This window comes from Neovison vison, chromosome 6 (assembly GCF_020171115.1).
Source record: "Neovison vison isolate M4711 chromosome 6, ASM_NN_V1, whole genome shotgun sequence".
Lineage (NCBI taxonomy): Eukaryota > Metazoa > Chordata > Mammalia > Carnivora > Mustelidae > Neogale > Neogale vison.
Window position 1 is genome coordinate 175,343,222 of NC_058096.1, and position 16,456 is coordinate 175,359,677.

The window sequence follows — 16,456 nt, forward strand, 5'->3', positions numbered from 1 at the left end:
ACCACAAAATGAAACGGTAATCATGTGAGGTAACAGGTGGTAACTAACCCTACCATGGTAATTATTTTATAATAGATAAGTGTATCAAATCACCACATTGTATACTTTAAACTGCCCCCATTGCTGTATGTCAATTATAACTGAATAAAGCTGGGAAAAAATATGGTGCAAGCCCAATAAATAAATGATGCAAACTCTTGAGAAGAAGGCAGTCTGTGAGCATAATGCAAGCCCTCCCAGTTTCCACTTCCTATCTTAATTATTCACTAGTTACAGTTGAACAAAACTTCTGGAAGAAGAGACTGATAACAAAATTTACATAAAGTGTGGAGAATGGAATGTGTACTAAGTGCCTTACCATATACCAAGATTTTAGAAAATAGCACTCATGATCCTGATATAAAACTAGGCATTAATATTTGTGCCAAAAAACTTTGACCAGAAGAATATGTCATTTCTGCCCCCTTTTGTATTGAATTTGAAAACAACATACTTCTATATAATCAGTCATCACTCACCAAAATTTCTGTAATGATAATCCTAACAACTTCAGCATTCCCAAGGAAATTTACCTTCTTTGAAAAGAAATATAACAGGTTTGTACATATAATATTGATTTTTTTTAAAATTTAAATCCAAAGGATCACTAACAGCCTAAGAAAAATAAAGCTTTTTCATAAGTGGACACTTAAAGTAAGCATTCTTTCATTTTTAGGTGCTTCTAATATATACCTCAAATTTTTCTCTTAAGACTTGTATCACCATCATGATGACTTGACTTTTAGTATCTACCCACGTATGTACAAATCTATGTTGTTACTATATACTAGTTTCTCAAAGGATTGCCTAAATAGTATGGCTTATAAAGAGTGATGACATCCCATTGATAGCTATCTTTTTTTTTTTTTAAAGATTTTGTTTATTTATTTGACAGACAGAGATCACAAGCAGGCAGAGAGAGGGAGAGGAGGAAGCAGGCTCCCTGCAGAGCAGAGAGCCCGATGCGGGACTCGATCCCAGAACCCTGAGATCATGAACGGAGCCGAAGGCCACTGAGACACCCGGGCGCCCCCATTGATAGCTATCTAAAAAAGAGTTTGCTTGACAGTTAATGTCAACTTTAAGATATTAATATAATAGGATAATACCAGCTAATCACTATTGGCAGTGTGTTTCAAGTGCCTATTATTTAAGATACCCAGCCAAAAGAGTAACAAATTTGAAACATCAGGAATAGGCAAATTTGGAGCTACCCAAGGTCTAAGTATTTCAAAGTCTTGAGGTAGTACGCATTTAGGACGGCTGCTGACCATCAGGTTGCCCGAGAGTGCCAATGCGACTGGCGGCAGGCTTTGTAGAATTTCCTATAACCTCCTGAAAGATTTAACAGCAGGGATCCATTTGCGAAGTAAAAGGAAAACAGATCCCTCAGCTGGAGCCTCAAACCTCAAAGAGGCTCCATTTACCCACATCAGTTCAAAATACAAAATTATTTAGGAAGGAGCTGGAGTCCAGTAAATAGATATTTCACAAGCAACCAATTATTAATTTAAGTTTTCTTGAACTAGAGTATCTATTTTCTAGAACTATCCATTTGACTAATTCCAGTGCCCATCTCCTTGCCACCCACTGTTTTGATGAATATTGCACTTTTCTGTGTGGATTCTGTTCAAAACTCCCTCCCCTTTTTACTTGACTATCCCAGTGGAATGAAACACTGAGAGGCCTCTGGCAAAGGCAACCAAAAAATAATATATTTTGGAGTATGACCACCCCCAACTTTTGGTTAGAGCACTGAAATTACTTTGGGAAACGTCTCTTTTCCACCGTGCATGGCCTTAGTGGGACTCAAAATCAAGTCTTCTACTTTCCCACAACTAAAACATAAGCATGCCCACTAAGCACTTGAACTCTATATGTTTCCTTCTAGTTCTACAGGCAGTTATTCTATTTTTTTTTTCCTACTGCAATTTCTCTCTCTTGCTACCATCCATCAAAACCTGTGAGATTCAAGCTGAGAGTCTCTTCCAATAAATATTTTTGTAAAGACCAAGAAAAGAAAGCCTCACTTGAAGGCAGAATGCAGCATCACTAAGTAGGGAGAATAAATCCAACACTCTGCCTCTAAGGTTTAGTGGATATATTATTATGTAAAAGCGTGGCTACTTTCCAATGTAAGTTCTGGGGTACATACTTACCTCAGAACAACAATGTTCTTCTTCCCTACCCAACTGACCATGAAATTCTATTGTTCATTAGAATTCTCTACTTTTGAGTCTCTCCCATATTTTAAGTTGAGCTATGTTCCTTTTTCAATACATCTTTAACCTCAGTACCAGAATCCTATGTCCTTCCTCTACAAAGCATGGGCAACATATGGTAATCATACCAAGTAGGTGAGAAAAACGGGAGTTCCCTTTATCTTCAGATCCTTTCATATGCCTATGTGATGCTCAAGTGCACTGAAGGTAGGTGGAAGGGGTGAGAAGGAATTGCTGAGATGTCTTTTCGAGTGTCTATTCCTTCATGCAGCAAAAAACATTCTGTCATCATCTATTTCCAGTCGCACATCCATAGTGACAGTCCATTTTTGCCTGGAAGAAACCTACCCTTTGCCATCTGGATGATAGGCATCTGAGAATCGTCAGAATCAAGAAAGGCCAGTTTTCTCAATAAATATGGGATGACTTTACAAAGCAAAGGAGCAGTAGGTTGACTCCCAGTCAGTTACTGTAGGACTTAGGGCTGAAATGAGAAATTTTTGGCCCAAAGCCAGAGCATTTTCTGCAATAGTTTCCATGTTGTGTGGAAGAACATTTTATATCATAGTAATTCAAAATGCATTCTTTTTTCAAAGCAATGCTATTTCTTCTATCCTTTAAAAATTAAAATACCATTACATATATATATATTTTTTAATATGACTCTCTCTTCCTAAAATGGCATTCATTACCCCATTTAGGTCAACCTTCTCTGCCAACTCCTTTGAGGCTTAGCTAAGCATCTATTTTCTTCTAGAGTTCACCCTTACAGCATGCCTCAACGAGGCTGTTTTCATGGCTCTACTTAGGTCTTTCTACTCTTAGAAAGCAAAGATTATTATTACTATTGCCTTGTGGTTGTTACTACTATAATTATTATTTATGACTATTATGCTGGAACAGTATCTGACAAAAAGTATTCAGACATACACTGTATGAAGGAAGGCAGACTAGCAGATATTTTATGCCTCTTTTTCCTTCTATAAAATCAGTTTATTACAACAGATTAATGATGAGTTTGGAAAGCTTAATTGGAAAAACTTCCAACAGTTTCACTGTGCCAACTATAGCCATTAAATCATTACCTCTTCCATTATTAAAGACCATTTTTAAATTAAATGTGCATTTATTGAGCTTACTCTATATTGGACATTATCCTGGGTATAGAGTATTGAAAGACAAATAAAACATAAGCCTATCCTCAATAAATTTACATTATAAAGGGAGTGGATAATTAGACAGATTACAATAACATGCAATCAATTCTATGACAGAGTTATGCAAAAGGTATTATGGAACTTATAGAAGAGACACTCTCAATTATATTAATGAAGGTAAAAGTCAAACAACTGAAGCAAAGCCTGTCTAGATTAAGTAGAAAATAAATTATAAATTTAAATTATTATTTTAAAGTGTTTTTGTTTTGTTGTTTTTTTTTGTTTTTGTTTTTGTTTTTTGAGAGAGAGTGCACATGCACACACACCCACACAGGAGGAAAGAGAGAATCTTGAGCAGGCTTCACACCCACCAGGGAGCCTGATATGGGTCTCGATGTCACGGCCCTGAGATCATGACCTGAGCTGAAATCAAAAGCCACATACTCTGGGGCGCCTGGGTGGCTCAGTGGGTTAAAACCTCTGCCTTTGGCTCAGGTCATGATCCCAGGGTTCTGGGATCGAGACCTGCACCGGGCTCTCTGCTCAGTGGGGAGCCTACTTCCTCCTCTCTCTCTTTCTCTCTCTCTCTGCCTCTCTGCCTACTTGCGATCTCTGTCTGTCAAATAAATAAATAAATAAATCTTTAAAAAAGTCACATACTCAAACTGGCTGAGCCACCCAGGTGCAACCTTAAATTATTATTTAAATTATGCTGGACACCCCATAGAATCCCTAGGGAGGCCAGGGAACCAAAGTCAGAAAATGAGCCAAAACAAAGAATGACTAAGCTATCAATATCAATGCCAAAAACGGTGTCACAGAACCAAGTTAGCTAGGGCACTGTTCCTGCCACTCTTGGAAGTTGGAGACTGTCCTTCTGCTGCCAATTCATGCTGGATGTCACCTCCAGCCTGAGAACATGGATATCACTGCTGCCACTGTCAATGATATGGGTTTCCATTGCTTCTGCTTCTATGCACCCCCAGCTATTAATTCACCTAGGGTGTGAATGTCTGATTAGCCAAGACTGGGTTGTAGGGCTATGTCTTGGCTTTAAGGGAGGCTGGGAACATGAACACCTAGCAATTTTAGCTCTACAGGGAGATGAAGCTTGTTTTCTCCTTAAGACTTATGCAATTAGTTATTCTCCATGAATTTGTTCAGAGAAATAGACTTAAAATGGAGCACTGTTAAAATAGACAAATGTATACACTGCAGTCCGAAATAGAATCGCAAAGGAAGATTAAGACAGGGATGCCTTTTCCCAAGGTGTTTCATTTTGAGAAAATAAATTGAGAGTTAGCTGGCAGTCTAGGCAGAGGTCTAGCATTTACAAAGGAACAGAGTATCCTGATACCTACAGAAGGTTATTGTGGCAGGGTAAAGAGAGTATGTATGGGGGTTTGAGGTGAGAATAAAAGAGGACAGGGATAGTATGTGAATGAGACTGGTGACTGAAGCACACACTGGATCACAAAGGACCTATATGCCATGCTAGATCTCTTTTACTTAATATTCTGGGGAAAGGGAGACCAGAGACCAGATAATGAAATTTCTATTTTAGAAAGATTATCATCATAACTGAATGAATACTGTATCAGAGGGGCTAATCTGGAGGCATGGATAGCTGTAGCTATGCATGAAGGTGAATCAAATGGGGCCCAGAAGTTAACAACAGTGATGGGGTGGCTAAGGGGTCACCCTCAAGATGTACTAAGAAATGGAGTCAGGGTTAAAATCTAAAATGCTGTGCTAACCCCTGAGAATCCAAAAAATAACATGAAAATATAAAGCCTTTTCTTGGGGAATTTACAGTTTAGTTTTTTTTGTTTTGTTTTGTTTTTTTGGAGCTGGGAGCCTGATGCGGGACTCGATTCCGGGACTCCGGGATCATGACCTGAGCCGAAGGCAGTCGTCCAACCAACTGAGCCACCCAGGCGTCCCTTACAGTTTAGTTTTAAGCACAACTGAAGATAAATGATGTCACGGGAGTTCTTGTGATTGTATGAATTAGCCTTTAAATAAAAATTAGCCTTTAAATGTGTAATACTTGTATTTAAACTAGGACCACTGAACACTTCATTCAGGAAACAATGCAGTTAGGCTTTAAAATGCCTCTGAGTTTTCTGTATTCACCATGACACAGGCAGTGACAAAATCAAAACAAAACAAAACAAAACAAAAAAACAAAAGGAAAAGAAAACCCTGAAATCCATCCTAGATGGAGAACTGGGAATTAAAAACATGGTGCATCACACTGCTTCAAGTTTTGTGATGGGATCATAAGACAGAAGAAGGTAGTAGAGTCAGAGAGAGAGCAGCTGTAATAAATCACAGTAAACAGGTATAGGATATAATTTTTTATGATCCACAAGCCACAAAATTATAGATCATAAAATTATATATCATAAGTGCTTCATCTACAGGCTTTGTTTTTCTAAAAGGCAAAGAAGACATGCAATTCCTCCTTCCTCTTCTCCTTCCCTTAAATATTTATTGAATGCCTTTTATATGTCAAATACTATGGTAGATTATAGAGTCACAAGGCTAAGTCCTTGACCTTGTAGAGGTTATGGTAGGGTAGGGAAGACTGACAATTTTCACACAATAAAAGAGAACACTGCATCTCTGAAAGAGAGAGAAGCCCAAAAACCTATAAGGAAAACAAAATCCCATAATTAGAAAATCCAACTAGCTCCTGAGATCTAGGGAAAAAAGAAATCTCAAAAAACAAAAACAAAAACAACTGAGGGTTGTAAAATAGTTATTAATAGTCAATTAGTCTCACTTAAGTATTCTAGGAAAGAATATTCTAGATTAAGATAGAGTACTAAATAAAAGTAAGTCTATGGTTTATCTGACTAATAATGGCTAATTACTTTATAAGACCAATTGAGAAGGGCGCCTGGGTGGCTCAGTGGGTTAAAGCCTCTGCCTTCGGCTCAGGTCATGATCGCAGGGTCCTGGGATCGAGCCCCTCATCGGGCTCTCTGCTCAGCAGGGAGCCTGCTTTCTCCTCTCCCTCTGCCTGCCTCTCTGCCTACTTGTGATCTCTGTCTGTCCAATAAATAAATAAAATCTTAAAAAACAAAAAAAGACCAATTGAGATATCTGTACTAAGTAACTGGCATGAAAGACCAAAAGGATAGTTCATCTGTTATTTAAGATTTTGAAAAGTTGACATCTGTCATAATACCATGGGTAGTAGCAAATCATTACTATTTGTGTCATATTGTGAAGCAGTGGTCATGGGATTCTCCTAAAAATTGTCTGGCAAACTTGAAAGTCATAGTGATGTACTTGTTCTCATAATCTTTGAACCAAATTTGATTCAAAAGTCTAGGATATATTAATGCTGTAAATGCTATCATAAGCATTTACTTTTACCTTTGCTTTAGAAAGAGGAGACTGTATGTCTAACTTAGGCTCTTTGGGTCATTATGTTGACCTGAATATTAAAGTGCATTGGGAGTGAATAATCTCTCATTCTTATGATATAAAACAACAAATTGTTTTTGTTGCTATTGCATGTGCATTCATTCAAATAAACAGGGCAATTTATGCAAATATCACTGTTTTACAAAAATCTCATCATCTGAGAAAATCATGTTACAGTCCTCTCTGAAAGTTCAACAAGGAGCAGCACCCATGCATATTTAAATGTCCAATGACTACATGATAGAATTACTGAGGTTTTCTTTGACAGTTTAGAGAAAGTGTGCCTAGGCTTCCATGTTCCAAATGAATTATATGGCCTCCTGATGGAGGATGGCTCTTTTCCTCAGAGATCATTGTCTTGACTTGTTCTATCAGAGTATGATAAAGGATTGTTCACACATGTTTTTGACTATGTGCCTGCTGGATACACCTCACACTCTAGTCCCTAAGGAGAACTGCTTTAGGACTTAAGTTGAAAGTAAGGTTTGGAACTAAAGTATCCCGAAAGGGTAAAACTCTTTTTTTTTTTTTTAAAGATTTATTTATTTGAGAGAGAGACAGTGTGCATGGGAGGGCAGAGGGAGAGGCAGAGAGAGCATCTCAAGCAGACTCCCTGCTGAGGCACAGCACCCACGCACGGCCTGATCCCACGTGGGGCTTGATCCCAAGATCCTGAGATTATGACCTGAGCTGAAGTTCAAGGTTTAACTGACTGAGCTACCCAGGCACCCCAGGTGAAACACTTAAAGACATTTATAAAAGAGAAGATTCCTAATCTTCAAAGTCAAACTGTTCAGGAAGAATGGAAGTAACCCCTTCAAGCCTGCTAGCAGTACACAGACACATCAATGAGCTTATGCTCTCTCTCTCTCGCATTCTCTCCCTCTCTTTCTCTCCATATACACACAATACATACATAGGACAATATAAATACTTAACCTCCTTTTCATCTTATGCTTCTTATCTAATGAAAGCATGTTAGCAAAAATAGCAACTCAGCTATTATATACACTTACAGGTTCATTATATTATATAATTATATGTAATATATAAAACCTTGTAGTTCTGGCTGAAGGCAGATGTCATCCATCACTTATATTATTTTCAAATTTTTAAAACTCAAAAGGTAACTCTACTAATGAGTAAGGACAGGTGAGGCTAGGGAGAGACAGGTTGGGGACTACCTAACCAGGCTCATAGAAATCCCAGATATGGAGAAATGTTATAGACAAGTTATTAGCCAGAGAGAAGGAAACAACAAATCCACCTTGTCTGTTCTAAATATTGGCAAGATATTTTCATATTTACAAAGCCACCTGTTTGTCTTCAGTGTTATAGACAAGGTATTTGCCAAGTGCCCTGGTCAGTTTTCTATAAAACACTGACCATAAAAATCCCTCAATGGCAACCCATTCAGGCCCCCTCACTCTAGAGAACTCTTTTTCTTTCCTTTCTGTTCTCACCTTCCCTTAATCAACTTTCACTTCACTTCACCCAGTTGTCTGACAGATTCATTCTTCAACTCTGTGAGACAAGAACCCTACAACTGTGGGAGGCACTAATAAGAATCTGGTACTGTTAGGTGTGAAGTGATTCCCTATATATGATCGTACTTAACGTTACTAACCTGATGAAGCAGGTATTAATTTCATTCTCTACATGAGGAACCTGAGACCTTCAAAGTTAAATCATGTATCAAAAGTTTTACAGCATGAAAGTAATAGTGCCTGTTTCTCAATTTCCCATCCTTCTGACATCAGAGTGCTTACTTTTCTCTGTGCCCCACCACCCCTCCTACACATGCATGTGGACCTGAATCTTTCTTTGGGGACAAGGTTCTACATTCCTCAGACAAGAGGAAAAAAGTAGACATTTAAAATTACCCTTAAAAATTCCTTAAGCATATATACTTCTAAGAAATTCCAATAAAGCAATTTTTTTCTTTTCTTTTTCTGTTTCTGAATTAGAATACATCACTGTTTCTTTGGCTGAATACCAGAGGAAGCAACTGGATTATTTTAGAGACTATGGCATATGATTCTATATCTGTCTACTGAAGTCATGCTTGGGGTAGGAAGATGCTCATATTACGAGGCCACAGAAGTGACAACAGCTGAAGAAGCAATACAATCGTGTTTCCCACCTCAAGTTTTCTCTAAGTAATGTACACATTGGAGAGTAAAGGTCCTACATGCCATTTAAGTTGCAATATCCCCTCCTTTCTTTTCATTAGGAGAGGAACAGGGTGTTTGCTAAGCTCATGAGTGCATTCACTTATATTAATTGCACATATGCTCTGGTTTCAATGAAATTTATTATAAATACATAGTGAATATCATAATACTTATAGGAAAAGAACCAATCTTTTGGTATTATCTGTGAGGTATTACCTGAACCCTCAATATTTTCTTGCAATTCTGCAACTGGCTTTTTAGTTATTCTTGTCCCCAAATTCAAAGGCTCTTAAACTGAAGAATCTCATTTGAAATGCCTGCCGATGATACAATTTTTATTTCTGCACAGGGTCATTTCATTGTATGTTTAACAAAAATTATGAGCTTGGAGTTCACCCTGTATTGCAACAGCTTTTCCTTTCTGCAGTGTCATTATAAAGCAGACTCTGATATTGTATCTTAAGTTATCACCAAGTGACACTAGGAATAAACAACCATATGAAACTCACCACTGATCTATCTATAAAATATAGTCTTTTATAAAAGATCCAAAGCAAACATTTGCCTTGTTCCTGTCCTTTACTGAACAATCAACATGATTTTGACCTCATGGACACCACATTTTGTAACAAAATAGGTACTGTTCTTTGCTTTATCCCGTACAAAGATCAGCATTAAATCTGAGACCAACTTGCAGCAATTACGTAGAATAAGATGATATCTGAACTGTGTCTCTGAGCCTTATCTTATTATTTTACCCATATTTTTGCTTTATCTTTTATATTGCCTTTTATGCTCATATTTTAGTTATTTCTCTAAATTGGCTTCTAGCATTTGGATCAAAATAAGAGTCAAAAAAACAAAGAAAGAAATAAAAAATGCAGTTATCAAAACTGATAAGGTATGTCTTTAGAGATTCACAAAGTGAACTATTAATGATGCCTATAAATCCAAGCATGCATGACACGAGCCCAGATTTAAGGTTTCTTTCCTAATCAGAGAATTTCTGGCTGAACTATACTGAGTATGTTTCCCTTAGAAACACTGTGGCTGAGATTGTAGTACTGAATGAGACAGACAGGATCCCCTCTTAGAGTCTATGGGGCAAGACAGAAAACATTGACAACAACAAATTATACTAGTATGTGACAAGAGCTGTGGGAGAAGACACTAAAAATACAACCAAGTGGGTAGACCCAAGGAAGTTTGGAGTATGCTTATATATAAACCTAGATATGGCATTTAGGATGAGACCTGTCAACAGTCTAGAGTTTTCTAGTCAAAGGTATGAAGAGTAAGAACACTTCAGTCAGATGGAAAAGTATAAAAAGGACCCAGTTCTCAAGTGAATTATTCAAATTAGAGCAAACAGTAAGGGACTGAGTTAAAATTATGGGATTTATCCAAGCCCTGGCTCCCTTTTTCAGTTGCCACATGCAGATATACCATCTATCCACTAACACATAACATGTCTTGGTGAAACTGTACTCTGACAGTCAAGTATTCAAAACCATGTCTTCAGGATTTATGACATCTTTCCTCATGAAAAGGACTTTTCCTGTGTGTGTGTGTTTGCCTTAACAGTCAGCTACACATGTTTACTGTATCCAATATTTCCGTATGGGGAAGCCTCAATATTTATTGCCAGAATTCTGAATTGTGAAGATTCTATCTCATTTTTCAAAATCTCCTCAATGGCAACCAGCTGGCCAAACACTTGAACTCAATACTTCTATTTTGAGCTAACGAAACATGAAAGAATCTACTACAAGTACTATTTAATTGAACTGTTTTTGTCAAAATAAAGTTCCAAAGATATTTGGCTAAATACAGTCTACCGTCCAGATAATTTGTTTAACTTTGTTGTGGATAAGTCATTCAGAGTTGTCACTGTCATTGTTCTTCAAAGCAAAGAGCCCCGCATGATTAGTGTCCCATAATTTTAAACAATTTGTGCATTTTAGAGAGGGGCAGAGAGGAAGGACATGCATACTCAGCAGCACCGCCTCAGGTTTCTGTATGCAGCCTGCAATCCACACCATTACTCATTACACAGAAGTAAGGTACCAGATTAAGTGCATATTCTCTTGTCTTCCTTTCTGCTACCGAAACTTAAAGGACTCCAGTTTCACACTTTTGAAAATATTCTCTTCAAAAATGGCAAAGTGTTATAAATAAAGTCTTTACCAATTTACTTAATAAGCAGTAGGAATGTGAGAGTAGGGGTATGGTGGTTATCTACAGTGTTGGTTTGATATGACAAAGACTGGAAAGGACATTAAAAGCCATAGACATGTGAAGACTGTCATTTGACCAATGCAATCTCTTCCTACCTGCCTCTTTGGAAATCTGTGTGAAGGATTCCACACCTTTCTCTCCATAACTCCCTTCAGATGCAAGGGTAGACACATAATTCCAGCCTAGGGCCTTCACAATGTCCACCATAGCCTGAGCTTGGAAGGAGTCGGGTGGGACCACACGAGAGAAGAAGTCGTAGCGTCGGTCATCACTTAACTCAGGTGCTGTTGATGCGTAACTGATCTGGGGAATCTGGAAAGAAAGGAAAGCACCACATGAGAGAGCACACGACCAGGATGTGAGAGACTCATTTATACTTGGGATAATTTGCTCAAAATACAGGGCTTGAGCTCCAAAGAGGATGTGTGTTTTAGCAAACAACACCCTGCAACTGTGAACCATCTAAATGCAACCAACTACTTTCAGACAGCACAAAAGGGCATACTTTTGTGCCTTGGCCTTTTGTTTCCTCCTCAGAGAGAAAGAGGATGGCATGGGAATCACATGAGTCATGGTGCTTAGGAGAAAAGAGTTTGCAAACATTCGGACCAACACTTAGAATCATCCTTTACTTTTTTTTAACTTATATATTTATTTGAGAGAGAGAATAGAATGCAAGCAGGAGTAGGAGGGAGGGGCAGAGGGAGAGGGAAAAAGCAGGCTCTCTGCTCAATGGGGAACCAGTCATAGGGTTTGATCCCTGGACCTCTGCGATCATGACCTGAGCCAAAGGTAGGTGTTTAACCGACTGAACCACCAAGGTGCCCCCATGCTTTACTTCTTAAAAACTATTAGACACCACCACCACCACAAAAACACAACTGCCTAACTGGAATTTGTATAGAGACTGGTTTAGTTGACCCAGCTCATGAATATTGGTGGACGTCATTAGACATCTAACATTGAGTACCAACCATCTATGAAGAAACACCTAAGTGAGTTGCATGCATTATTTCATGTATTATTTATAAGAATATTATGAAGTAGCTAAGTAACACCCTGAGAACCAGGCCAGGGGGTTCCTTGCCGCAAAACCTTCTCTTCAGTAGTCCCTGTACTCTGGAGGGCCTTCCTCAAAATTTCTTAAGCTCCTCTTTGGGTGATGACAGAGGGCTGGCAGTTCTGCTTGTGTCAAGCCCATAGGGGTGCCTGATTCCCATTTTTTCCATTTAGACAGTCCTCCAGTCCCCTACCCTGCATGGTATTAACCAGGTCTCCTAAAAGCTCTAGAACTTATACCTGTGAGGATCATCCTTGGCCCCAATAGCAGCCCCCTCATTCCAGAAGGTAGCCTAAAATGCAGATTTCTCCCATTACCTGATATAGCACTTGTTTCCTAAGATCGCATGAGATTAGGCTATCTAAGAAGGCCTGACATCCTGAATTTAGCTCAAATTATGTATACATAAAGAGGCCCTACAAAAAATGTTTGCTTTGGATTCCAAATACCCAAGAGGAAACCCCGAATTAGCCATCAGTTAGGACCCTGCCTAGGTCCTAACTTCAGGACCTCTAAACCACTTATGACTACAATACATTGCCCCCTTGGTCTTCTAACCTCAGCATGTAATAGCCTATGATTGGTACCATTAATCTGCCTGTAACAATGAGCAACTTCACAAAATTCTGCTTGCATACTCCCCCAGAACTTACTCTTGCTTTATCATATAGATTTCTGAAGTATCTACAGACCAGTTTTGATCTTTGCTCAAGCAAAGCCCAAAAGTCGCTCTGCTCCAAAAATGCCAAAGTTACACTGGAGTCGATTCTTTGAGCCCTGAAAAATTCTACTCAGTGTTGATCTATTCCTCTCCTTCCAGTGCAGTTTGCCTAAAGTAAATCCATTTACTGTTGTTTAAAGCTGGTTACCACCTCTGTAAAGCTCATTTTTCTAAGAATGTTCCTAGGTCATCATTACTCTACCAAGTCAGACAGCCCTGACAATAGGTAATACCCACCAGGCAGCCCATACTTGATGCATTTTCCTCTTTGTCCACTGGGGGCACTGTCACTGATTCAAAGCCCAAAATCAGTGTGACAAAGTCAGCTGATAAGGAGAAACTCCTTGTAGTAGTAGGTGTTGTGAGGTGTAATGGAAATAAAATGGGATTTAGTATTGACAGGATCCAGAACCAAAGCCCGATGTTTCTCTTCATGACAGTGTGCTCTTGTGAAGTTGTTTTGTTTGTTTGTTTGTTTGTTTGTTTTAAATTCAATGAGGTATCATTAATAAAAAGTTGATTTGAGGGATAAGAATAATGATTATGCTATGCTTAGCATAATGCTGGGATGGACTGGTTGATTCATACATGGGGGTGATGATAATCAAAACAGACAACAGTGTGTCTTTCCTTACTAAGTTTACCCATTACCCATATTTGACTTCTCAAGTACTCCATGGCACATTATCACATACATTCCCCTTACTGTCTAAGGGAAGAACATTTTTTTATATATTTCTGTCATTATTGTTTTAGAAATAATGCCTATTATTTATCCAACTCTTACTTACAGCCAGTTATGTTCTAAAAGTTTCCTATGCATGAGTTTATCTAACCATCAGTAAATATTCTTTACTATATTAGATTACTACCTCATTTTATATAAGTGGAAATTGAGAGTTCAAAGTAGAATGTGACCTTGCCTCATGTCACAAAATTTTAAGAAAGAGAGCAGTACTCACACCTGAAACTATCCGGTGCGAACTTCTGAACTCTCAACTATGATAACTTTGCTGTATTGCTGGTAAACCATTTTAATAAGAAGAATAAAACAAGGAAGGCAAGTAGATTTTTGAAGTTCACAGCACTGACTAGAGAGCCACTAAATGTTTTTTAGTGATCATTCTTAGACTGCTACTCAAATATTTTATGTAAACACCTTGTTGAAGCCGATACAGATATCTTAGTAAAATGAGCTCCATATGTTTCATTTATCATTCCAAGCTTATGAATTTTAGGTAAGGAAAACATCAAATGAATAAAGACTTTGGGTGGGAAAAAAAGGAAGGGATTAAAGGGAGGGACAAAGAGAGAGGGAGAGAGGAGAATAGTGGGGAGAGAGACAGACATTTTCATATAAGAAATAAAAAGGAAAGAAGCCAAGCATGTCAATACATTTCCATCAATTTCAACTTGTGGAAATGTGAAAGCTTCATGCTGTTGCACAGATGCCTTTGCTGCCAAAAGCCCTTTTCTACCTTTGAGACAGTGCTAATGAAGATACATCCAGCCCTCTACTTGAATTTGCATTTATGTAGCTGCTGTAAAAAATCAGAATTGTAAAGCGCTCCCAATACAAGTGCATTTTCTAAACTGTATCCCAAGTTGAGTGATGAAAATCCTGGTGAAACAATTTTTTCCCTCACTACCATGCATCCTTTCAAAGTGGTCACTATCTGGAATCTATCTCTTTATCATAAATAAGACATATCTCCTGGTTTAAGACTCATATGCACCTTTAGGATCATGCACACAACTTATACACAGTGTATTTATTCCTACATTATGCATATTTAGAATAAGGAATGAAAGAACAAACAGATTTCGTTTCTGTGATAAAAATATAGCTGCATAAGGTATGCCTCCTCACAGTAAGAGGGGAGAGACTGCAAGAATTTATGTAACCTATGAAATATGATGCTACTTACTTAAGTAATGTGTTGCATATTTAGTTACTTGTTTTCAAAATAGTATTTAAGCACACCAAGTAATTATTTTGAAATGTATGTTATAATTGGTACCTACAACTGGCCAAATTATTTTTAGTCATCTCCCGTAATTGACCTTCACACTCTCCTTGATACCTAGCAATACCTTCTCCTCCTGCTACTGAAACCCTCCTGTCTATAGTAATGCAGAATTGATCTTTTGATGAAGAAAATTTAGTGTAATAATACTTTGGCTATAGAAAAGTAGATATTCGATTTCTTTTTGAGACTTCCTTTCTCTGATAAAACAAAAAACAAACCAAAAAAGCCCACTAAAGTGTTTTTTTAAAAGATTTTATTTATTTATTTGACAGAGAAAGATCCCAAGGTGGGGCAGAGGGAGAGGGATAAGCAGACTCCCCACTGAATAGGGAGCATAGACCTGGACCTGGACACTGGGCTCAGTCCAAGGATCCCGGGATTAAGACTTGAGCCAAAGGCAGATGCTTAACTGACTGAGCCACCCAGGTGCCCCAGGCAATTTTAATCTTTATCATAGGACTAAATTTTCATTTTATTTTATTATTCTCTACTCTTCATAAAAATTTGCCTATGACATAAATATGGTTTTGTTAATGATGAGTCCCAAAGAGGATTGGGGACATTTATAATCCATTGTAATTGTATGTATATGCTATAATGTATGAACTTGTACTTTTTCTTAGAAATGTATATTATTTGTGAAAAATAGAGAAACAAAAGGAAAATAACTTTAATGACTTCATTCCTGTTAACATTTTATCTCTTTACCATTTTTTGTTTGTGCATGTGGGTATGCACATACATATTATAAAGTATGAAAATGTGAGTCTTAATCTCTTCTTTCCTCCTCCCCTTATCCCCAGCCTTTGATTTCTCTTTCTCATTCTTTTTGGTTGTATAATATGCTCAGCTAAACCTAATCTAAGCCTAATGTTCACTGTTGAGTGCTTAAACATTTTCCAAGTTTTTGCTACTAGAAAAAAAAAAGAACAATCCTCAATGTTAATTTTGTGTACATATCCATGAGCATTTTCCTAGAATATTGTTCAAGTCCCTACCCTCACCAATGTGACAGAAATATTTGAAGTTTACCTTTAAATATTTCCCTATATGGGAATTATTTGGGATTATTGTAGAAGGTAGACCAGCAATCTATAGTGACTTCTCTTAAATGGTTAACTACTTGCCCCAGCAACATATATTAAATAATTAATCATTTTTTATTGATGAGAAAGATCATCTCCTGTCATGTATTAAATTCTTAAGTATCCTTGGATCTTTGGAGTGTATTCTCATTTCACTTTTCTATCTTCCATGTCTTGGGGCAGTATTTTATTATTTTAGTTATTATAAGCGTAGAGGATTTAGGTCTCTTAGTTGGAATGTATCCTCTATCCATAGTTCTTTTAAAAATGACCACAGGCAATCACACACGTT

The 16,456-nt window shown here is 37.7% G+C and overlaps 1 protein-coding gene across 5 annotated transcripts in view; it reads right to left on the reverse strand.

Moving 5' to 3' along the window:
* Positions 1–16,456, reverse strand: part of GRM7 (glutamate metabotropic receptor 7) — a 902,298-nt gene that overhangs the window by 617,611 nt on the left and 268,231 nt on the right. For all 5 annotated transcript variants that reach the window (XR_006385106.1, XM_044253109.1, XM_044253106.1 and 2 more), the window contains exon 2: positions 11,364–11,580. Coding sequence is in view for 4 of the 5 variants with exons in the window: in XM_044253109.1 (XP_044109044.1) it covers positions 11,364–11,580 (217 nt within the window). In the remaining variant the exon portion in view is untranslated. The remainder of the gene's footprint in view (positions 1–11,363; positions 11,581–16,456) is intronic.